The sequence below is a fragment of the Polyodon spathula genome, chromosome 5 (genome assembly GCF_017654505.1).
Source record: "Polyodon spathula isolate WHYD16114869_AA chromosome 5, ASM1765450v1, whole genome shotgun sequence".
NCBI classification, from domain to species: Eukaryota; Metazoa; Chordata; class Actinopteri; order Acipenseriformes; family Polyodontidae; genus Polyodon; species Polyodon spathula.
The window spans coordinates 10,830,249-10,855,627 of NC_054538.1; the positions used below are offsets into that span (position 1 = coordinate 10,830,249).

At 38.9% G+C, this 25,379-nt stretch overlaps 1 protein-coding gene across 2 annotated transcripts in view; it reads right to left on the minus strand.

The window, feature by feature from the left end:
* ptchd4 (patched domain containing 4) overlaps positions 1–25,379 on the minus strand; it is a 30,169-nt gene that overhangs the window by 313 nt on the left and 4,477 nt on the right. The window contains exons 2-3 of one of the 2 annotated variants that reach the window (XM_041249716.1): positions 19,009–19,489; positions 1–1,668 (exon numbers count right to left, since the gene is read on the minus strand). The exon at positions 1–1,668 is cut by the window's left edge and continues 313 nt beyond it. In XM_041249716.1, coding sequence (XP_041105650.1) covers positions 35–1,668; positions 19,009–19,489 — 2,115 coding nt within the window. In that variant the 3' untranslated portion in view covers positions 1–34. Of the gene's footprint in view, positions 1,669–13,872; positions 14,262–19,008; positions 19,490–25,379 lie in introns of those variants that run through there. The other variant, XM_041249714.1, reaches the window with a different exon arrangement.

Here is a 25,379-nt window from a genome sequence, read left to right on the forward strand (position 1 = left end):
CAAGTAGATTCCCTTTCTTTTAATAGAGGGCTCTTCAAACACTAGTCACGTGATCAGGATTATCTCTGACCTCTATGCATTCAATTTCCTCCCTCTCTTTTCTCTTTGCACGTTTTTTTTTCTTCTGCCTCTTTTTTGATGGTGGAAAAAATGTTAAAAAGACCGGCAATATCACAAAGCAGTGCAGCACTGTACACCCGGCGGTAAGTAGAGAGCATTTAAACAGTGTAAAGGTCAAGTTTGAAGGCACAAACACAAGGGGCACCAGCCCAATGAGAAAACAGGATGCATTTTGCAAAATGGCTGCCCCATGCTCCTCCAAGGAGATCTTTATGCACTGAGTCCTGGTGTGCTCAGTTGCTAATACAAAAGTATAAAGATGAGGTGCACAGTGATCCATCGCGAAATTCAAAGTGTAAATAAGGCACAGAATAGATATGCTATCCATGTCTACATTCCATAATGTCATCAAGCCAAGAACGCCTAACTCTACTGAGGTGACTGTAATTATCAACCAAAAGTTACCAAGTGGATTAATAACTAGGAAGACGGTCAGGACTAAGGCAATCAGGACACTAAATCCAGACGTCACAATGGGTGATATGATGGAGGCGCTGTAGCGATCCATGAACACAAAGGTAGGATTAAACACAATAAATTTGATGCTGTTGATAAGAGACAATGGCCTTAGCCTTTCCAGCAATTCAACGACTTCTTCCCTTGTGTTCTCGCTGGTTCTGGCAACCATATACATCCTGGATGCAATGATATCAACTTCATCCCCTGTTTTGGAAAAAATGATGTCATCTTTAAAGTGCTGAAATTCTTTTTTTATCAAGAATGAATTTTGCAGAACAGTTATAAAATCGCTTTTGGTTGGAGTAGTAATATTGATGACTTTTAAATGCTGAAAGTAATGATCAATCCATGATATTCTATTAAACCCATGACCTAATGTATTTAAATGTTCTTGTACGGTTGTGTTCCAGTACTCTATCGGCTCATAAATATAGAACCCAATTACAGGACTGTAGTTACTGAAGTATTTTTGCTGGGTCAGTGCATAGGAGACACTTGGCGAGTCACTAGGTAAGAGGTTGACTATGTTTGATCCATCACTAATTTGCAAACACCCCATGAAAGAAAATGATGCATAAATTAGATATAATATTACAACAAATGGCTTCACGTACGTATTGGTAATCCATTCTGTGTAGTGTTCCCGTAGAAAGTGCTGAATGAAGTGATTTTGATAGGGGACACTGTCGTGATGTGTAGAAAGATCTTGCCCGTCACTCATCATTGTCTTGAACCATGTAGGCTGCCTTTCTAAGTACTCTGAAGATGGTATTTTACAGCAGAACACACTGTGGTATCTGTTTTGTTCTAGCTGGCCAGCAAAGACCAAGCATGAGCCATAAAATGAAAAGACATAGAAGTAGTTCACAAGGATCGTAACACACATGTTCTGGCAGAATATTTTCACTGTTTCAATATTGGTGAAAGGACTGGCCCCCATGCCAAATGTAATGATGTACATGGAGCTAGTCATGGTGTAGCAAACCATCACATCTGCAAAGGCATCTGCTACTCTTTCTTTGAAAGGTTGGTTTTCTCGAGTTCTTCGCCATCCTGCAAGCAGCTCAAAAACTCCTTTTGTTCCATGACCTAAAAAGATAAACCCAAAAAAACATATTATTGGTCTACTATCCTTAGCTGGCTAGAGCATACATTGTTCAGTTCTGTATATTCTCGAGCATTCCTCTCAGCCATTCATTGGTGTCACCCTTTGCAATAAAAGGCATGCTTGCTTTATTTACAGAAACTTTATACAGAGCATTCACAGTGAGATACTTTTCTTCCTTTAATCATTCACCCTATTGTATGAATGGAATAAATACACAATACAAAGCAATACTTTTAATACACTTTTAAATAAATTCAGGATAGCATTTAACTATTTAAAGGAAAAAATAAGGCCTAATTATTATAATTATTTTTTTGCTGAAGAGCAATGTTTTGTCTAATTCATGTTGTATGAAGAGCACACATTACTATATTGTGAATAGCACATTGCCAATAGTTTAATAATCAAATCAAATGTAAGAATGATTTCTTTTTTTTATTACATTATTACAAGATGTTATTTAATTAATCAAAACCAAATTAAGAAAATAAGTAAGTAGGGCCGGTAAACTCTTCAATCTTTTTGTGTTCTGTGCTGTAAATATTGGTCTAAAAATAAAAAGAAGGTTAACATCAAGCTTTAAAAATAATCCAGAACTGCTTTATTCAGAAATCTAAATCACTCTTCAAACTGATCCACTGGTTTCAGCCAGCATTTCAAACTTCACAGGTGTTATGTTGTATGTCGTACAAGTTCAGTTCTCTTTTGCATAAAATTACTTCTAGTGTGTCAGTGATTTATATTTGTTAATAACGCAATCCACATTCTGCAGCCTATTTGGTCCAAGTACGTGCAGCTGTCCTCCTAGTAAATTGACACTGGTGATTATCCTTCAAACATTTTAGCAGATCTGTCTTTTTTAGATTTGGTAGGGAGATGTACAAACTGCAAAAAAAGAACCAGCTATCTGACCATATATACTGCAATAGAATTTTAGATTCAAATAAAATAAATAGATAAAATTCTAAACTGATTTGCAAGTCTGTTCATTTTCCAAACCAAAGTAGGAATTGTTTCTTAAAATATACAGTGAACAAAGAAGTACAACCTTATTCTGATAGCATAGATAGCTTAGACAGATAAATTACACTGTTATATACTTTGACAGGGCATGTAAATACTATACAGCTGCTGGCCAGAAATAGAACCTTGTGCTGTGTTATGAATGGAAACAGACTGCACTAAAAATGAAGTTACACTAGCCAGCAGGTTTGCATTGGAACACACTTGGGACCTCCTACTAATGGATTTGCACATTTAGTAAAACTGAGCCAACTTCCTTCTGCTGATGAAAAAACGAGGTATTTTTGAATGGTAAAGTTTAAGGTATCTTGAGGTTCCCACTAAAGATATAAGGTTGTACTTTATATTTTACAGCTTTTAGACAGGTACAATACTATAGAAACCCTAGCGTACAGTTTGTCATCAGCCTCAGTGGATCATTTTAGGCAGGTCCCTCTGTGAAAACCCCATTCTACAGCACTGGCTTACAATGAAGTGCCTGCACCCCTGTGCTCTTAATGCAATCAATCATTGAACAACATTACACTTATATAATTTCAGTGCCTCAGAACACAACCAATTTTTCATGTACAAATTGAGGCTATTACATCACAAATATTTAAATTAATTCAAGTCTGTTGTTTTATTGGTAGTGCTAATGCAATTTCTGTCATGTTAGAAAAATTCTCATTTGTGTTGGTGGTCTAACTCTAAGTTTCACTTCTGAGCTTTACACTTCTGTACATCATCCTCAAACATGACGTTTAAACTCATCTGACGTGTTTGGGTTTCAGATGTATTATAAATAGCATTGCATTGTTTGCCACCAGCACTTTGCGCATTGTCTATCACCAAAAACAAAGGATCCCTCTTTCTTCAAAATCACAGACGATTCTTAAAGAATTTTCTTCTTCCCATTTCATAGTAGGGTGTTCAACACACTCCCCCTTTCAAAACACTTAAATAACTAGTGAATAATACAATAATGTTAACATAACTGCAGGGTTAGATTAACCCTAAAGCTAAGACAGATGTTCATTCTGAAAAAATAGAAGGGATGAAATAATGTATTTTCTAATTTTATTATTGAAACATCACTTGAACTCATATTTCATAGTATGTTTTTTAGACTTGGTAGTTTCCTGCATCTTCAAAATAAGACTTACAAAGACTGGTATACAGCGTTACCGATATTGTTCTATAAGCTATCCACACTACCTAATTAAGGCACATTTAAACCACATGATTGTCACTCACAATTGAGATAATACATGCCCGTCATTGTATGTCTTTTTTATTGGGGCAGGAAACTACCAAGTCTCAAAAAACAAATTCAACATACATGTGAAATATGAGCTCCAATGGCAGTCTAATAAGATACACACATGCATGGCATATCTAGCGCTTGTTTATTACTATGTAATGAAAATTCAGCAAATGGTTAATTGAATATGAATGTAATTATTTTTTATATCTTTTTCATTGACAATGCACCACTATTTAGTGTTTTTATAGATATGTATGAGTTAATAGACTCTACCTCAGAAGTCATACAAAGATATGAGACAGAAAAAGGCATGAATGTTCTTTTGACTTGAGCTGTATCAGAAACATCTGCCTTTCCAGTAACAACTTTCAAAATTCATGCTAATCTAATTGCTCATTATTTACTTCATTTCAAGCGAGATGCATTTCTCAACATAACACAACCAACAGCAGATTAGCTCCTTAATATCATACTAGAGCACTGAGAACACTTCTAACAGCATAGTTACTCAGTGCAATGGACCTACACTAAAAGGCCAATACAATGGAGTATGAACAACTAAAGCAATACAGTACTTGGTGCCTAGAGAGAACCAGGAATGTATTACACTAAGATGCTGAAGATCCTTCTCTCTGATTGCTTCTTCAAAGCTGGAAGGGCAGGAGGGGAAGAAAACCAAATTTGCTTTTGCAAGAGTAGGGTTTTAAGATATTGCACATGTAATGAAATGTGACTTTTACATGAAGTGCAATACAAGAACTGCTTCACATGCATACATAAAACAAAAATTACATTGAGGGTCTGTGTTAGAGAGCAAATGAATCCTAGTCAACAATCTTCCTCCGAACCTGTGAGGGCACTGTGTAATGGGAACAGTGTGCCCTGGACTGGATGGTTTGACAGTTCATTCCAGGGTCAGTTGGAATTCGGTCCTCTGCGGAGCCACAATACCAGAAGTCATCACCTTAATGCAGTAGGCGATGTGTCAGTCACGCATTGGAGGATACGTGATTGGACTTGCCACTGAAGGGGGCGTGACTGAGGGTATTTCAGGGGATGTGGCTGAGCAATCTGTTCATTTGTTATGGTTACAGACCTACCTGTAAAAGGAGTACAGAGATAAGATAACCGGGAGTTTGTATTTATAACTGTTTATTTGTAAATACAGTGGCTTGCGAAAGTATTGACCCCCCTTGGCATTTTTCCTATTTTGTTGCCTTACAACCTGGAATTAAAATGGATTTTTTGGGGGTTTGTATCATTTGATTTACACAACATGCCTACCACTTTGAAGATGCAAAATATTTTTTATTGTGAAACAAACAAGAAATAAGACAAAAAAACAGAAAACTTGAGAGTGCATAAGTATTCACCCCCCCAAAGTCAATACTTTGTAGAGCCGCCTTTTGCAGCAATTACAGCTGCAAGTCTCTTGGGGTATGTATTTATAAGCTTGGCACATCTAGCCACTGGGATTTTTGCCCATTCTTCAAGGCAAAACTGCTCCAGCTCCTTCAAGTTGGATGAGTTCCGCTGGTGTACAGCAATCTTTAAGTCATACCACAGATTCTCAATTGGATTGAGGTCTGGGCTTTGACTAGGCCATTCCAAGACATTTAAATGTTTCCCCTTAAACCACTCGAGTGTTGCTTTAGCAGTATGCTTAGGGTCATTGTCCTGCTGGAAGATGAACCTCCGTCCCAGTCTCAAATCTCTGGAAGACTGAAACAGGTTTCCCTCAAGAATTTCCCTGTATTTAGCGCCATCTCTCATTCCTTCAATTCTGACCAGTTTCCCAGTCCCTGCCGATGAAAAACATCCCCACAGCATGATGCTGCCACCACCATGCTTCACTGTGGGGATGGTGTTCTCGGGGTGATGATAGATGTTGGGTTTGTGCCAGACATAGCGTTTTCCTTGATGGCCAAAAAGCTCAATTTTAGTCTCATCTGACCAGAGTACCTTCTTCCATATGTTTGGGGAGTCTCCCACATGCCTTTTGGCGAACACCAAACGTGTTTGCTTATTTTTTTCTTTAAGCAATGGCTTTTTTCTGGCCACTCTTCCGTAAAGCCCAGCTCTGTGGAGTGTAAGGCTTAAAGTGGTCCTATGGACAGATACTCCAATCTCCGCTGTGGAGCTTTGCAGCTCCTTCAGGGTTATCTTTGGTCTCTTTGTTGCTTCTCTGATTAATGCCCTCCTTGCCTGGTCCGTGAGTTTTGGTGGGCGGCCCTCTCTTGCCAGGTTTGTTGTGGTGTCATATTCTTTCCATTTTTTAATAATGGCTTTAATGGTGCTCCATGGGATGTTCAAAGTTTCGGATATTTTTTTATAACCCAACCCTGATCTGTACTTCTCCACAACTTTGTCCCTGACCTGTTTGGAGAGCTCTTTGGTCTTCATGGTGCCGCTTGCTTGGTGGTGCCCCTTGCTTAGAGGTGTTGCAGACTTTGGGGCCTTTCAGAACAGGTGTATATATACTGAGATCATGTGACAGATCATGTGACACTTAGATTGCACACAGGTGGACTTTATTTAACTAATTATGTGACTTCTGAAGGTAATTGGTTGCACCAGATCTTATTTAGAGGCTTTAGCAAAGGGGGTGAATACTTATGCACGCACCACTTTTCCGTTATTTATTTTTTAGAATTTTTTGAAACAGGTTATTTTTTTCATTTCACTTCACCAATTTGGACTATTTTGTGTATGTCCATTACATGAAATCCAAATAAAAATCCATTTTAATTCCAGGTTGTAAGGCAACAAAATAGGAAAAATGCCAAGGGGGGTCAATACTTTCGCAAGCCACTGTATTACATGACTAAACACCTGGGAGCTGTTGCTGTGAAGCCAGCATTAAAACCTAGATTACAACTCCTGAAGCAAGTCACTAATCACTGTGTGTTCACCACCAGCACGGGAGCACTGTGAAAGGACGCAGAGCTGTGCCTGGACATTGCCTTTATTTATTATTGTTTCGGGACGGAACCCCAGTATTATTTCGTGTGCAAACTACACATTGCTGAGACTACAGCTTTAATCAACTCCATCTCCCAACCCTAACTGCAACCGCTGGTGGCAGCGGAGACCTAGTGGGGAAGCTCGGGAGTGACGGCTTCATAACAACTACAGCGTAACTGTGCGCAAACTTAAAAATCAAGTAGTAACACTCAGAGATATATATACTGTACAAATGAGCAGTTTATATAAAACAGTGTTCATCAGATAAACACCTTGTTAACTTCACATATTGTAGGTGAGACCTCTAACTTATTGGTCTTAAATGCTCATGATGAACCAAACTCATGATCAAACACTGCATGTCCTATTATGGAAGGGTTACATAGAGAGGCTGTCACTTAAGGTACCGAAAAAACTTGACAATACAGAAAGCAATGTGGATGTTTTATTGTTGGGTGAATTCACTATGTTAATCGTGATTTCACACGTAAAGATCCATTGAACAGGTCTGTAACCTGCCTGCCAGGAGCAAAAATTCAGGACATGACATTAGAATACACAAGCTGGTAAACAGTTCCAATAAAACACAAAAGGGGCCAGTAGTAATTGTGCATGAAGGTATTAATGACATCAAAGATAGAAAATCAGAAGTGATGAAACAAAGACTTAAATCTCTAACTAAGAAACTAAAAGAGCTAAACCGCAAGCCCATTCTTTCTGGCCGACTGCCTGTTTTTGGCAGAGGTATTTCATCAATAAATAATTGGTTAGCTGGTTGGTGTGTTCAAGAACAGATCGGACACATTAACTACTGGGTCTATTTAAAAAAAAAAAAAAAACTATATCATAAAGATGGGCTTCATTTGAACAATAATGGGGCAAGTATGCTTGATGCACATTTTGAAAACTACCTAAAAGATTTTTTAGATTAAGAGCTAGGGAAGGGCAAGTGCTAGTTGGACTGTAGTAAATTGGACATACTACAATTTATAACTCTGATATTAAACAAGGAACTATGGATGATTATTCATCATTAGAACTATTATCATTAATGAAGAATCTGTGCACATTGGTATTGTATATCGTGAACCAAAGCTACATGCTTCATTTTTATCTGAATTTGGTGAATTTCTATCTTTCCTGTCTTCCAACCTCAGTAGAATTCTTCTGTTGGGTGATTAACATTCATGTAGATATCGAATCAGACAAGTACTCCACACATTTTTTAAAATTTACTTGATTCTTTAGACTTTGTCCAGCATATTACAGGTCCTACTCATAATTATGGACACACGTTAGATTTAGTCATTTTTCACGGCCTAAACACTATGTGCATTATAAATATCATATGGGAGATATTGAAATTGGAGAAGGAATCTATGAAAAAGACCTAGGAGTTTTTGTTGACTCAGAAATGTCTTCATCTAGGCAATGTGGGGAAGCTATAAAAAAGGCTAACAAGATACTCGGATACATTGTGAAAAGTGTTGAATTTAAATCAAGGGAAGTAATGTTAAAACTGTACAATGCACTAGTAAGACCTCATCTTGAATATTGTGTGCAGTTCTGGTCACCTCGCTATAAAAAAGATATTGCTGCTCTAGAAAGAGTGCAAAGAAGAGCGACCAGAATTATTCCAGGCTTAAAAGGCATGTCATATGCAGACAGGCTAAAAGAATTGAATCTGTTCAGTCTTGAACAAAGAAGACTACGTGGCGACCTAATTCAAGCATTCAAAATTCTAAAAGGTATTGACAGTGTCGACCCAAGGGACTTTTTCAGCCTGAAAAAAGAAACAAGGACCAGGGGTCACAAATGGAGTTTAGAAAAAGGGGCATTCAGAACAGAAAATAGGAGACACTTTTTTACACAGAGAATTGTGAGGGTCTGGAATCAACTCCCCAGTAATGTTGTTGAAGCTGACACCCTGGGATCCTTCAAGAAGCTGCTTGATGAGATTTTGGGATCAATAAGCTACTAACAACCAAACGAGCAAGATGGGCCGAATGGCCTCCTCTCGTTTGTAAACTTTCTTATGTTCTTATGTTCTTATGTTCTTACTGATCTTACCATTTCAGATCATTTTGCTGTTATTTTTTAGGTTAATGTGGCAGTACTTATAAATAAAGTGATACACACTTTAACTCAGGAACTTAACCCTTCAACTACTTTTTTTAGTAGGCACTTGGCTCTTTATTACCCTTTATTGCACTCTGTAACTATGGATGAGCTTGTTAATAATTATAATATCTTTCTATCTGGTACGCTTGATGCTATTGCTCCAGCTAAGGTTCAAAATGTTTTGCTAAAAAAAATACTCGCCATGGTTTAATGATGGCACTCGAAAACTTAAACAGGATGGTTGAAAGTTAGAATGTAAATGGAGAGGTACTAAACTGCAGGTGCATTACCTTACATGGAAGGACCATCACGTAAAGTATACAGAGGCTTTGGTAGGAGCCAATCCTCCATGTAATTCATCTGTTGCCACAGACTCTTGCAATGACTTTAATGACTATTTCCATAGTAAAATTATAAACATCAGAAATCAAATCATCTTTGGTGATGAAAGATTAAACCCCAGTAGAACCTACCAGACCTATTGTGGTTATTTTTGATGCTTTCTCTCCAGTGACCTTAATAGGTTCAAATGATATAGACATGCATATTAAACCTACTACCTGTATCCAACTAAATTTATTGAAATAAATATTTTGTTCTCTTAATACATATGCTCTTAATTTTATTAATGGTTCACTTTCTTCTGGGCTAGTTCCATCGGCTGTCATAAAGCCATTGATCAAGAAACATAACTTGGATCCAACAATTCTATATAATTATAGACCTATTTCAAATCTTCCTTTTCTTGCAAAGATATTAGAAAGGGTAGTTGCAAATCAACTGCATCAATTTTTGACACAAAACAACATCTATCAAAAATGTCAGGCTGGTTTTCGCCATGCATATAGTATTGAGCCAGCTCTTGTCAGAGTATTAAAGGATTTATTAATTGGCACTGACTCGGGTTATTTATCAGTTTTCATTTTGTTAGATCTAAGTGCTGCTTTTGAAACCATGGATGACTCTACCTTAATCAATCGCCTACAAAATGTTGTGGGTTTATCTTTAGTTGTTTCATTTTGGTTCAATTCTTATCTTTCTGATAGGTCTCAATTTATTTTAATTGGGAATGAAAAATCTGCATTGTCTAAATTAGTTTGTGGTGTTCCACAGGGCTCTATTTTAGGTCCTTTATTATTTTCCATTTATATGCTCCCTCTCGGTGATATTATAAACGAATATATTTTTATGCAGATGACACCCAGCTGTCTTTGTCTCTTTTGGGACCAATATAGTATCTTGACTTACTGACATTAAGGGCTGGATGTCTCAAAATGTCTTAATGTTGAATGCGTAAAAAACTGAGGTTTTTTAGTGGGTTCAATAAACCAGCTAAATAAGCCTGAATCATTTGGCCTGGATTTCAACAGACTATCTTCTGAACCTGTACTAGAAATGAGAAATTTAGGTGTGATCTTTGACCCTACTCTTTTATTTGAGAAACATATCAAAAAGATTACAAAATCGCCCTTTTATCATTTGAGAAATATTGCACAACTTAGACCTACAATCTCTACATCTGATGCTGAAAGACTAGTACATATCTTTGTATCCCCCAGAAATGATTATTGCAATGCGTTATTTTCTGGCATCCCAAAATGTTTATTGTCTCTTTTGCAACTGGTTCAGAATGCTGCCAGCAGAGTGGGACTTTATGGTAAAGGAATACTGCAGTTACCAGTCTCCGTTCTCCATTCGCACATTTTGACAAGAGGTAAGGTGGGCCAAGGTGTTAAAACCAAGCCTCACCCAGGACAACTGGAAGCTGCTAGAGACTGGAAAATGCTGGAAGATGTTGGTCAATGACTTATTTTTCTACCTGATGTTGCCACCACTAACCTTCGACCAGATATTGTCTTCTGGTCTGGATCAGTACTCCTTGTTCACCTAGTAGAGTTAACAATGCCATGGGAGGATGCTGTAGATGAGGCGTATGAGAGGAAGAAACTTCGATATGCTCAACTAGCTGCTGAAGCAGAACAGTGAGGATGGAGAGTCCGGGTTTACCCAGTGGAGGTGGGTTGTCAAGGATTTGTGGCACACTGTACAACCTAATTTTTCAGAGACGTCAGATTCAGTGGCCAAGAGTTGCGTCACACATTGAAGAACTTATCTGAAGCAGCAACTGGCTGTGGTTGAAACGGAAAGAAAGAAAACAACGCTGATGTATGGGTAAGTAAGCTGGGCTGAGTTGAATGGGGGACGGAGGGAGGTGATGCTGGGACGCCTGAATCACTGTCAAGCCCTCTTGAGGTGTCGTGGGCTAGTCGGAGAAACACAGAGGATGGAAGGTGTCCACTTGAAGACACCAGAGATGTACCCTACTTAGCTCAATCCAGACAGTTGTTATGAACATCACAGGGGAAATGCATCGGGCGCTGTAGGAAGTAACTGCGGACACTGAAGACCCGCCCCAGGGTGGTTGCCTGGCAGCTGTATTCGATCGCATGGTGCACTGATTTTGCCCCCACCAGAAAACAGGGGGTACAAATGGGTGAAGCTATCAGCCCGAGGTCTATAGTCTATGTTACCATAAACTGACCCAGAAACTGGAAAAAAATAAATCCTGGTATTACTTACATTCATACGTATGAACATGACTAATATTTTTCATATTAGACTCCTTCCTACGTCATCACTAAGTCAACAGCTGCCATATTTATCACTAATTAAAACACGCATGTAAAGAGGACAATAATAGGCTACATTCAAAACAAAGTTGTGGATAATTCAACAAAAAAGAGCATAAAAATGAAAATACAAGAAGAAAACCACTTACTGACATAAACCTCACAATGTCATATTTTGCGTTCAGTGGGAGAAATTAGAGAATTTCACCAGCTACCTGAAAAAGACCTGGACATGCACGATTCGAATTTCATCTTGTCAGTAAAAAATAAAAGAAGAATAGCTATGATGTCATACAGTCTAACTTAGAAAGTGTTTTTCCTGCCGCCTGGCTTAGCAAATAAATGTAATTTAAACTTTGTAGCTACAGTGTGTCAATGACTAAATAACTAAATATGATTCTTAATGGGATGTAATACTTAATACTGAAATACAGTAGCTTGCTTCTAATATTTATTTTTTTTATATTGTTTTATTTTTTCGGTTTGAGTTCCTCATGTTGCGTTTATTTGCTTTAATTTTAAAATGTTGTTTTCTCTTGCTGTTTTTATTGTTTATATTGTTTTTATTGTACTAAATGTTCTTCCGAATGTCCTTTTTCTTGTTAAAAGCGCCTTGGGATGGCTTACCATGAAAGGCACTTTATAAATAAATATTTGATTTGATTTGATTTGATTTGATAATGCCAATAACCTGTTCTCAGGCTTGTATTTTTTTTTACTTTGAAAGAGCGTCACTGTGCTTAGTTTTTTTATCTTCTTTTTTTCTGCAAGCTCTGTAACTGTGCTTGCATCATTCCATGTAACTCGATAACATGTGCGGTATTTTCAAGGTCATAGAGGTCAAACGGGTTAAAATCAGATGAAAAATAGATATAGTATAGATTTGTTTCTATAGCACCTTACATTTCTGAGTGTGCATTAGCTGGGAGATATATGTTGTGTAGGAATAAGTGACATCAGATTGCACTAGGCTGGGGTTTACAGCATTTATACTGAACAAAAATATATACATGCAACAATTTCAAAGATTTTACTGAGTTACAGTTCATATAAGGAAATCAGTCAAGTGAAATAAATTCATTAGGCCCAAAATCTATGGATTTCACATGATATGCATCTGTTGGTCACAGATACCTTAAAAAAAAGGTAGAGGCGTGGATCAGAAAACCAGTCAGCATCTGGTGTGACCACCATTTGCCTCATGCAGTGCGACACATCTCCTTCGCAGAGTTGATCAGGCTGTTTGTGGCCTGTGGAATATTGTCCCACTCCTCTTCAATGGCTGTGCGAAGTTGCTGGATATTGGCTGGAACTGGAATGCACTGTTGTACACATCGATCCAGAGCATCCCAAACATGTTCAATGGGTGACATGTCTGGTGAGTATGCAGTACACAGAAGAACTGGGACATTTTCAGTTTCCAGGAATTGTGTACAAATCCTTGTGACATGGGGCTGTGCATTATCATGTTGAAACATGAGGTGGTGGCGGCGGACGAATGGCACGACAATAGGCCTCAGGATCTCGTCACGGTATCTCATTCAAATTGCCATCGATAAAATGCAATTGTGTTCATTGTCCGTAGCTTATGCCTGCCCATACCATAACCCCACCACCACCATGGGGCACTCTGTTCACAACGTTGACATCAGCAAACCACTCGCCCACACACTCTGTCTGCCATCTGCCCGGTACAGTTGAAAGCGGAATTCATCTGTGAAGAGCACACTTCTCCAGCGTGCCAGTGGCCATCGAAGGTGAGCATTTGCCCACTGAAGTCGGATACGATGCCGAACTGCAGTCAGGTCAAGACCCTGGTGAGGACGACGAGCACGCAGATGAGCTTCCCTGAGATGGTTTCTGACAGTTTGTGCAGAAATTGTTCGGTTGTGCAAACCCACAGTTTCATCAGCTGTCCGGGTGGCTGGTCTCAGACGATCCCGCAAAACTTGAGACATCTGTGGCATTGTGTTGTGTGACTACATTGCACATTTTAGAGTGACCTTTTATTGTCCCCAGCACCTGTGTAATGATCATGCTGTTTAATAAGCTTCTTGACATGCCACACCTGTCAGGTGGATGGATTATTTTGGCAAAGGAGAAATGCTCACTAACAGGGATGTAAACAAATTTGTGCACAAAATTTGAGTTTAATAAGCTTTTTTTGCATATGGAAAATTAATTTATTTACACAAACCAGATAAAAACAGTGCACAAAACAAAAAGGCTTACAGTCACTTTAAAACACTCTATTTACAATTGACAGGTCCTGCGAGAAGAGCACATATATATAAGTCCTGGACCTTTAAATACCACAGGAAGGTGCTTGACCAGTCCTTGGCAGCCGAAAGGCAGGAAACAGCTCTGCTTAGTCTGACGAAAAACACACAGAAAGGTTAAGGCTCTCTCCTTTGTCCCAGGAACACTGTCACGACAGGTGGAGAGGCTGCCCCTTCTGTACACCTTGGCTCCGCCCCATACCCGATTACCTGGGCTTGGAACCTCATTCCCCTCTACCAGCCTTGTAGCAGCCTACTGGTGGGAGGTGACCTTTTCAGTGCAGGGAATCCATCTGCCCTGTCACACCAATCTAATAAAACAAGACATAAACGTCAATAACTATCTACAATATCAGCACTGACCATTTGGTGCTTCCACTAATCAACAAGATGTTTAAATAAAGTACCCTGATGACTTCCTAGATTTGTTTTCCCTAAGGAAAACTGACTGAAGAAAAAAGACTTGAAAAAGTAGGTCAAATAAGGTGGGTGTATTTTGAAAGAGCATTGAATCATTTGTTGTTTTGAGATGATGTTTCCAGAGGCACACTTCCACTGGCACTGCACTCAATCAAAAAAATAAACATAAAAAACGACTGATTTAATTATATATATATATATATATATATATATAGATCTATATATTATATAATGTATATATATATATATATATATATAATATATATACCGGGCCACGATGCACTGTAAATGTAAATGCAGCTGAGGTAATATTGTACTTAGAATTTAAATTGACCACAAATGAGTGTTTTGCTGACCATTTATATTTAGGGGTCTACTTAAATTGCTGTAAATTTACATTATTTTCACAGGTAGGTTGTGGAATAAAATTAGGATTTTGCAGACATTTTTAAAAACTGTTTAAACATTAAATAAACCTAAATAGACAGTATTTCAGAACACTGCAAAGCCTAACAATAGTGGCTCTTGCTTCCTTACTAAAACAGAGTGCTGTCATTTGTAAAAGGCAAGCATGCAACATCCCCCAGCAGTTGACTTGCCCATACATTGAGACTGCACGTTCTGCATCCACTGAATTGGTTGGAAGTTAACGCAAAGCTTTACCAAGTTATACAGATGTGGAAATCGATTAGAAACAGCCCCAAAACTCGTGTACCCAAAGGGCATCTGGCATACTTTAATAAAGGCAATATATGCAGCACGTTCACTATCATGTTATTTGTCCCATCCAATAATTTTTTTATATGTACCGAGTCAAAGCAAAGAAAACGTGGCTATTCGGGTCTAAAATTCCAACTGCGAAAAAGTAAGCAGCAGGTTGAAGCGAGGTGGCTGTGCTAGATCTTTGTAGTACTGATTTAACTTACAGACAGGAATATTTTTTGTCTGGGCTGACTTCCAGTTTGGTTTCTGAAAGCTGTTTATTTTATGTTCTGTTCAGCAGCCTCTGTAGTAGCCTTTTGTTTAATGTGTGATTCTGAAGCTGAATACGCGATCAATCGTATTTTCTCCAAAGACACATTAAGATATGCAAAACAATTACCTCCATCTGCATGCACAGTTTCTTTGGGAACTATCTTGACATGATCAATCACCAAAATATACTTAGCTTTTTTTGCTTCGTCGTCCATTTCTGGTATTTTACCTCCAGTGCTGAAAACAAGATTTTAACAACCTAAATCAAAACAATGCAGCACTGACTTTGTCCCACCCTCTACTGCACAGTACAGGTCACAGAGAAGCAGTACAGACACACTGATAGGCTGATTAAAACTTTGTTGTTATTTGAATAGTAAACAAGAACGTTAACCGCTTTGGAGAATTTTTTTGTAAATGTTATTTGTCCACATTTTTTGTTTGTTTTTTGCTTAAGTGCAATGCACAAAGGAAGGTGAAGGAATAAGGGAGCCTCATTTACAGAAGGAAGATACATAGTTTCCGTTGCTTGTGTTGTGCAGTACTTGATTTAAACACGGTTTCTTTTTTTCCTCTCTGTACTTGTCCGGTATGCACTGGCCCTTAAAAGAGGTGAATTTTACGGTGACCCCTCAATTTCACAATTTCCGCGAAATCACGATTTTGGTAGACCCCTACTTATATTATAAAGATTACATAATGGTCTTGCTACTTGCAGTAGAAGACACTCTTAAGTAAGTAGATATTGTTATATTAGCTTTTAACATAACAATATTATAAGAAAATGTAAACATAAGGGTTTACCATTTGTCACTGATAATGTATGATTACCAACATGTCCTAACTTGTAAATGTGCCATGCTGTGTATCATTTTGTTCAGGCTAATATCTGTAAGATGTATGTTGTTATTGCTAAAGTCAGCTATTTTTTTTTTTTTAAACTTAGTTGTGAGGCTTTTTGCTGTGAATTAATTTACTACTTTGATACATAAGAATGACATCACCTATCTGATAGACTGACAAATAAAAACAACATTGAGAAAAACATCCAGCTCAATATGATCCTAACAAACATGTACAGAAGGAGCCTTACCTGTACAGAAAATTATGACTTTGAATGCCATCAAGGACACTCACATTTTTTATTTGAAAACAAAATCTACTTTCTTACAGTAAACAAGACATAACTGGGACGTAGCAATTCTTTTTGAAAATAGTTGTGTGTGCACATACAGTAATGCAGAGAGAGGCCAACATATTCCTAATTATTATCAAATTGTTTTATTTGCTTTTGTTAGCCTCTTTATAAAATTACTCTTTTCTATTGTGAAATGTAAAATATTCCAGTCACGGTTCGTTTAATTCTACTTGTGCTGATATTCCCTCTTAAACAGGGGTTTGCCATCCTAGAACCCTAAATGAAACCACCCCAGACAAGAGCAACGCCTGCCTCCGCTAAAGCATTGTTGTTAAATGCCACCTTGTCACTGTTTTTGTCAGCTGAAATGTTCCCTTGTTTACTGTCACTCTACATTTACTTAACATAAATGTATTTTACTGTGGCTGCAACAGACTACATTTATTTTCATTTAATTTCATAAATCCTATTTCCATCCTAAACTAAACTGTCAATGCAATTACCAGCGGCAGAAATAAATTCCACCAAATCTCACAGTTCCTTACAACTCCCTGACACGACAGAAACTAATGTAGAGAAGCTGACGATACATATTTTACAGACAAATATAGTTTACGGCTTGTTTACTTACATTTGCAAAGTATGTTTCTGAAGACAATCTTTCCAGTTTCAATTTATTTTATTTTCAAACATTGCTATATAAGATCAATTCGTTTTTACTGTCCAGAGTTTCTTCCATAACCTTAAAAAAAACAAAAAAACACTGAAATAAGTTGTCTTTGGTGGAATACACAGTGGAGGCTCCTTAGAAGAATATATATATATGCAGTGTAAAAAATTGAAGGCATATGAAAGAAAAGGTTTTAAAAAAAAACAAAAAGTTTAAAAGATTAAAAAATCTTATATTTTCAGGACATTTCAGGCAAAAGCCCTTCTTCAGCTGTAGAAGGCCTTTTCCCAAAACGTCCTGAAAATAAAATAAAATAAAATAAAAGGGCCATAAAAGGGATACATTGAGTTGATATGGACCCCAGCGGTATAAATGAGGCAGCGCATGTGACTAGTAATACTTCAGCTTTGTTAGTACTCTATTACTTTATTACTCCTTTGTACAGTCACTTTGGGAAACACAATATCTCATATTTGCTCGGGTCTGATTGCCTCAACCCGTGAACAAAACACAGATGCCTGTCGGAAAGCTCCACTGTTTTATTAACCTTTACTTAGGACATATATATCAACATCAAGGGATCTGAACAGCCAAGGACATTACCGGCAACAAACTTGACTTTTTAAATATAAGAAAACAACAAACAATTTGTAATATGCCAGACCAACTCAAGTATGTATGTTCATTTTTTTACTTGATTTGTTGGATAAAACATACTTGTGCTATATTATGTCAAGATTGTGACCACAAGGTCTTATACAACCTATTAATTTAAACTGTATGAACATGAACGGGTATCCCACACATACATGAATAATTATCTTTCAACAAAGTTCACCCACAAAATAGACTTGGAGTCAATCAAATTGCAGTTATGTCCTTTTGGAGGTCCAGTCAACGTGACACACTACTTGCTTTTTGTGATCAACTAAGCGAAGGAATATCTATCTACCACTGCCACATGACCTGATAGATTTAATTAAGTAATTGTGCTAGTAATGGAAAAAGCCTACAACACTTAATGGTTTATACAGAGAAAGAAAAAAATCCCTAGGTACCGTAGATTAAAATCATCCTTTGACAGAAGATGTTCTCCAACACCAAAACAGCTCATTTCAGGGGGTAACTTTAAAAATGCATCCTAGACAAGATTTATCGCAGGCCTTTATGTTATGTTTAAATTAGGACAAACTACTTTTATGAATGACCAGCTTTAAAGGTAACCACAGAGGATAAGGTATTGCTATCATTGCAACCCCACCAAAATGTATATTGCAAGACATTTTGTCTCCTGCAGAAAACTCAGATAAGCATTGAATTGTCACAAGGGAGCTACACACAGGGACTGAACAGTATGACCTTAACCCTGCAACATTAACCCACAGGTCTCCTAAGTCACCCTTCTCATCTGTTTCTTTATGGAACATTTCAGACTTAATGTAGGGTCATACTAATGATGATGTACTTTGTAAATTAAAATAGAGTGATTATACACCTTGAAATCACCTCTGAAAAGACCTAGATTAGAACTCATCTGCAGTCTTCTTAATTGCATGCCTCAAGGTTTGGAACTGTGGCCACTGTTATTGTAGAACAACTCAGATTTGGTGCAAATTATGTGCTCAATCAAACTGTAAAACACATTAAAAAAACATTTAAAACACCCAGAATGTGAATTTTTTGCACTGTACACTGAAATGCATATTGAGTGAAACGCATTAGGAACACCATATTGAATATATGTATTAGCCCTTGGGCGCTTTTTGGAAGAAAATGCAGAAAAATAAAGCCGGCTTTGGATGAATTGCTATAATCTCATATACCGTTAACAGTTGTAATGAAGATAAATAATTACCCATAGCAAAGAAGGGGACTCCCAGCAGTGTAGAATTATACTTTCCATCTGTAATGAAAAATATCCCTGCTGCAGTAACATTGGCGATGCAGACAGTAAAAACTCCCAGCAGCCCAAGGAAAGGCTTTCCTCGAAGGCAGTCCCTCATAGAACTGGAGACTGTGGCTGCCAACAGAATCAGCACCAGACTCACCAACACCTCACTCCTTGCCAACATGCCTGTTTTATTAAAATCTCTCCAGAGACTGAATGAGGTCAGTGATTGTATATAAATGTCTTCGTTCACTGCTGAGAGTTTGAGCAAGAGCTTGCAGAATTCATTTTCCCATTTCTCAGCAATGATGTCCTGGTTTGCGTTGCCATAGTTGTGGAGGTAGTAAGTGATCTGGACCGCTCTGGCAGTCCTGAATTGCTGATCTTTGCTATTTGCAGCGAATGTGACCCCTCCCAGCTGGTGGCCAATGAAAGAGATCCTACCATCCTGCAAGACAAATATGTTTAAAAAGTGTTTAGAAGACATAGACTGCCATTCGTAAAACACAATGGTCTTAAAAAAACTATTATACACAGTTATACTCTAAAGCTCTCATCACACCAGATGTGGCAAGCAAGTGAAAAGCGATAGAATATCGATATAAATAGGAACAGTCACATCAGCTGCGGCATGAAGCAATTAACTCCAGTGAACAGATTTCAAACTGTTTTTTTTTTCCCCAGTCGCTTTGGAACTGACCAGCGATGCACCAGGAATGCGGGTCTTTCATGTGATGGATGTACAAGGCTTTAATTATTTCCTTTTGTGGTGTTTTTCTCAAGTGAAGGAAATTTGCTCACCTAGACCAGTTCTGTATAGTGGTGACATTTTATATTAGCCTAAATTAACAATTTCTTCATAACCACAACCAGCATGAAACTAAAAACATAAATATTTAACTACAAACTGTACAAGCGGAATTCTTTATCGTTAATTCTGGCATGATAAATATTTCAGAATGTTCAGAATGTCAGAATAAATAGCAGCTAGTATTTATTTAGGTGGCACAGGGATCTCATGCTCATATACCACAATATGATAAGACCATCTTAAAACCATTGAATATGTATATTTGAGCTGACTGGCAGCATCTCTTCACCGATATGATGTAGCACGCACCCCACTTAAAAATAACATCTGATTTTAGCAGTACAACATTTGAGTAACTGTAATGCTGGTTTGCCGAGCCTTTAGTATTTCCAATTGCAGGCAAATTTATAGGTCATTGTAGCAGGCTGGCTAAGTGGTGATGTCAGGCCAGATGCCGGAAGAAATAGAGACACAGGCACTGCAGGGATCTGGTGCAAAGGTGCTTGTGCCGTTTTTATTTAAACAACAATAAATTTCAAAATAAAAAAAAAAACCTTGCTCACAGAGCCAAATAAAAAGGGTGAACAAAACAATCACGAACACTAACACAACACACAGGTCAGGCTGGACAAATTGCCTTCACTAAGCCTACGTTTTACTTTTAGTTTGGTTTTACTCTCGCTCTCACATTCTCTCCTCAAAACTCCCACCCAGAGCGCAGAAAACTACAGGCTTTTATACTGGTGACCGTCTCCCGATTAGCAACAATTAATCAATGAATTAACTCAGGAGATGGTCACCTTCTGCATGAGGTTTTTAAAATAAACAAAACACAAATGCACGGCTTTTCACCATCATATATATATATATATATAAAAATGTGTGTGTGTATATATATATATATATATATATATATATATATATATATATATATATATATATATATATATACAGCTCTGGAAAAAATTAAGAGACCACTGCAAATTTTTCTTAAATCAGCATCTCTACATGTACGGCAGCCATTCCATTCCAGTGTCTGTTGAATTCCAACACAGGCACACCTCATTGTACTGAATGAGGTACTGATTAGGGGATCACCTGAACCAAATCTTATTTAACGAGGAAAAGTATAAAAACCACTCCTATGGTCATCACTATCCTCTTGCAATAGGACCAGCTGGATGGCAAAACAGTGCTGTAGTACCTCAAAAGTAATTGGAATAAAAAAATAACTATTGACCATGCCCAAAGAGTTGAAAAGGAAAGTTTTGAGTGAGGAAAAGAAGGGTTCAATTCTGGCTTTACTGGCAGAGGGATACAGTGAGCGTCGGGTTGCTTCCATCCTTAAAATTTCAAAGACGGCGGTTCATAAGAACAAGGTCAAGCAGCACACATTGGGGACAACAAAGCTACAGACCGGCAGAGGGCGAAAACGACTCTCCACTGACCGGGATGACCGCCAACTCATTCGAATGTCACTCAGCAACCGTAGGACGACATCAAGTGACCTACAAAAAGAATGGCAAACGGCAGCTGGGGTGAAGTGCACGGCGAGGACGGTTCGAAACAAATTCCTAGGGGCAGGACTGAAGTCGTGCAAAGCTAGAAAAAAGCCCTTCATCAATGAGAAGCAAAGAAGAGCCAGGCTGAGGTTTGCAAAAGACCATAAGGATTGGACTGTAGAGGACTGGAGTAAGGTCATCTTCTCTGATGAGTCCAATTTTCAGCTTTGCCCAACACCTGGTCGTCTAATGGTTAGACGGAGACCTGGAGAGGCCTACAAGCCACAGTGTCTCGCACCCACTGTGAAATGTGGTGGAGGATCGTGATGATCTGGGGGTGCTTCAGCAAGGCTGGAATCGGGCAGATTTGTCTTTGTGAAGGACGCATGAATCAAGCCAAGTACAAGGTTGTCCTGGAAGAAAACTTGCTTCCTTCTGCTCTGACAATGTTCCCCAACTTTGAGGATTGGTTTTTCCAGCAGGACAATGCTCCATGCCACACAGCCAGGTCAATCAAGGTGTGGATGGAGGACCACCAAATCAAGACCCTGTCATGGCCAGCCCAATCTCCAGACCTGAACCCCATTGAAAACCTCTGGAATGTGATCAAGAGGAAGATGGATGGTCACAAGCCATCAAACGAAGCCGAGCTGCTTGAATTTTTGCTCCAGGAGTGGCATAAAGTCACCCAACATCAATGTGAAAGACTGGTGTAGAGCATGCCAAGACGCATGAAAGCTGTACTTGAAAATCAGGGTTATTCCACCAAATGTTGATTTCTGAACTCTTCCTAAGTTAAAACATTAGTATTGTGTTGTTTAAAAATGAACATGAACTTATTTTCTGCAAATAAATGCTCTAAATGACAATACTTTAATTTGGAATTTGGAAGAAATGTTGTCAGTAGTTTATAAATAGTAAATAGTAAAACCAGAGAAACTGATAAACTGATAATTTTGCAGTGGTCTCTTAATTTTTTCCAGAGCTGTATATATATACAGAAATCATACTACTAAATAATACAAACACCAAATAATAAGCTACACAGGGGCGGTGGGGACCCTGTTGTAAAATAAACAAATAATCCATTTTAATTCTGCAGGGCCTTGCCCTGCCCCCTTTTCACGTCCAGGGCTTTCTACCGCCCTGCTAGTCATTAAAACCAATCAAATCGGTTGCTAGTTGCCATCAAAAGTGTACAATAATAAACTCCATTGGATTATCCAAAATCAAAAGGGTTAAATGAGTGCCTTTTAAAAAATAATAAAAATAATAATAATTTATGATTTGGAAAAAAAAAAATGTTGAAAAAATTGCTGTTATACATGTGTGAAAACAATTATGGATATTTAGAATCCTATTGATGGAAAGTGTCAGATTTATCAATATGCCAACAACCTGAAGCAAAATCATTTTCCCAGTTATGTAGGTTTAAGTTGTTTCTGTAACAGGGCTGAGCCTGTGAACTACAAGTGAACCAGCAGCCCTGCGCACCGCAAGTGAGTCAGTGACCCTGCGCACCGCAAGTGAGCCAGCGACCCTGCACACCGCAAGAGAACCAGTGACCCTGCGCACTGCAAGAGAGCCAGCGACCCTGTGTACCGCAAGTGAACCAGCGACCCTGCGCACCGCAAGAGAACCAGTGACCCTGCGCACTGCAAGAGAGCCAGCGACCCTGTGTACCGCAAGTGAACCAGAGACCCTGCGCACCGCAAGAGAACCAGTGACCTGCGCACTGCAAGAGAGCCAGCGACCCTGCATACCGCAAGTGAACCAGTGACCCTGCGCACCGCAAGTGAACCAGTGACCCTGCGCACCGCAAGAGAGCCAGCGACCCTGCATACCGCAAGTGAACCAGTGACCCTGCGCACCGCAAGTGAACCAGTGACCCTGCACACCGCAAGAGAACCAGCGACCCTGCGCACCACAAGAGCCAGTGACTCTGCAAACCGCAACAGAACTAGTGACCCTGCGCACTGCAAGTGAGTCAGTGACCCTGCGCACCACAAGTGAGCCAGCGACCCTGCAAACCACAAGAGAACCAGCGACCCTGCGCACCACAAGAGAACCAGCGACCCTGCGCACCACAAGAGAATCAGCGACTCTGCAAACCGCAAGAGAACCAGTGACCCTGCACACTGCAAGTGAGTCAGTGACCCTGCGCACCGCAAGAGAGCCAGCGACCCTGCAAACCACAAGAGAACCAGCGACCCTGCGCACCGCAAGTGAACCAGGAACCCTGAGCACTGCAAGAGAGCCAGGCTGCTTTGCACCCGTGTTTTTAAAGCTTTTAACCTCAGGGGACTGGTTGAATCTGTAACAGCAGTGTATCACACTACACTGCCCATTACATCTCTATGATATGATCTGTTTTCTAGGTTATGATCAATGAACAGTGCTGTGTGACACGCTGCAGTAAAAGACTGTTGCATCAGGAAGACCGTATATCCAGTTTTTCACCAAGGTGAGCAGGCATGTGTTGCTGACAAAGGGAACCCTGCAAGTAAAGTTTACATCGAAGCTACAGGATCCCTGATACTTTAGACACATACATAGACAAAACAAACTATCCAGACCCTCTTGTGCATCACTGAATTACAGTTCAGTATCCTTAGACACTGGCAACACACATACAGTGGAAAAAATACTTGAAATGTAGTCTTTAGTTTTGAGAACTGGTTAATCTACTCCTGATATTGAATTCAATATAATAGAAGTATCAATTTATCACAAAGAACTGTGTGTGTTTTAATTGATATTTTGTACCTAGCCTACAAACCAAATGCATCTAATTAAATTTGCTATGTTTTTATTACGGAACAAGTCATCGACTGAACCTTTGTTAAAAATTAGGTTTCGCTGAAATATGTAAATAACAAAAAGTGCTGCTTCAATCTATGTCTGTGCTTCATTTTCAAAATAACCAGAACCAGCTTTCCTGTAGTACCAAATCCTGAACGTTTTCACTGCGTTCTTAAACCGATTTAGCACTAATCTACTTTATATTGCATTTGTCCTTCCAATGGACGTGTTTCTACGAGTCATGAGATGATGTCACTTCCATGATTCCTTGCAATGAGGAACTCTGCAAAAAACAGATCTCATAAGGCTGGTTAAAAAAAAAAAAAAGACATATTATCCATTAACCACAGTTGTTTTATAGCTGAGACAAACATGAATGATAGTGCATTCAATGTAATGTATTAGCTGCCAGTCTTTAGAAAGCTGTGGACTCAGATCCCTCCATGGTTTTGTTTTCAGTTTTCCAGTTATAGTACTGGGCGCATGGTGGACTCTTTTGTCACTTGGGAGTTACACAGGACTGAAACCTTAAGGTCTCCACACAACAGATGCGATTTGATTTGTCCTGCGATAAAAATGTATTTTCACTGCGACCACCTCTCACACCAGTGGCAATAGGCAACTCTCCTCTGACTGTATCATCAGCTGAAAAAAATCACACATATGATTGTTCTGTTACACAGCTAATACAAATGTAGAATACATAACATCTTGTCAGAATACTTTTTTCAGTAAATGTGAAATAATTTATATACACCAGTTATAACTAGCTCCCTGGAAATAGACTGCCAGATGTTCTCCCTCTTGCTGTTTCTGTAATTTTCGTGTCCTTTATTGTACAACTCTGGGTATTTTCTGATTTTTTTCTTTAATTTGGTAGTCTCTTTTTTTTCTTTTTTTTTTGTATTTTCTCCCAATTTAGAATATCCAATCATTTTTGGGATCAACTCACCGCTACCTCCCCGGTGCTTACTTGGGAGCGGCAAAGATGAACACACGCTGTCCTCCGAAGCATGTGCCTTCAGCCGACCCACCGCTTCTTTTCACACTCCAAACTCACCTCTGCAGCCACCTCAGAGCTACAGCGTCGGAAAACAATGCAGCTCTGGGCAGTTTACAGGCAACCCGCAGGGTGCGCCGTGAGCTGAGGACAGCCTGGACGATTGTGCACCACCCGCTGGGGGCTACCGTTCACGGTCGGCAGGGGAAAAGCCTGGACTCGC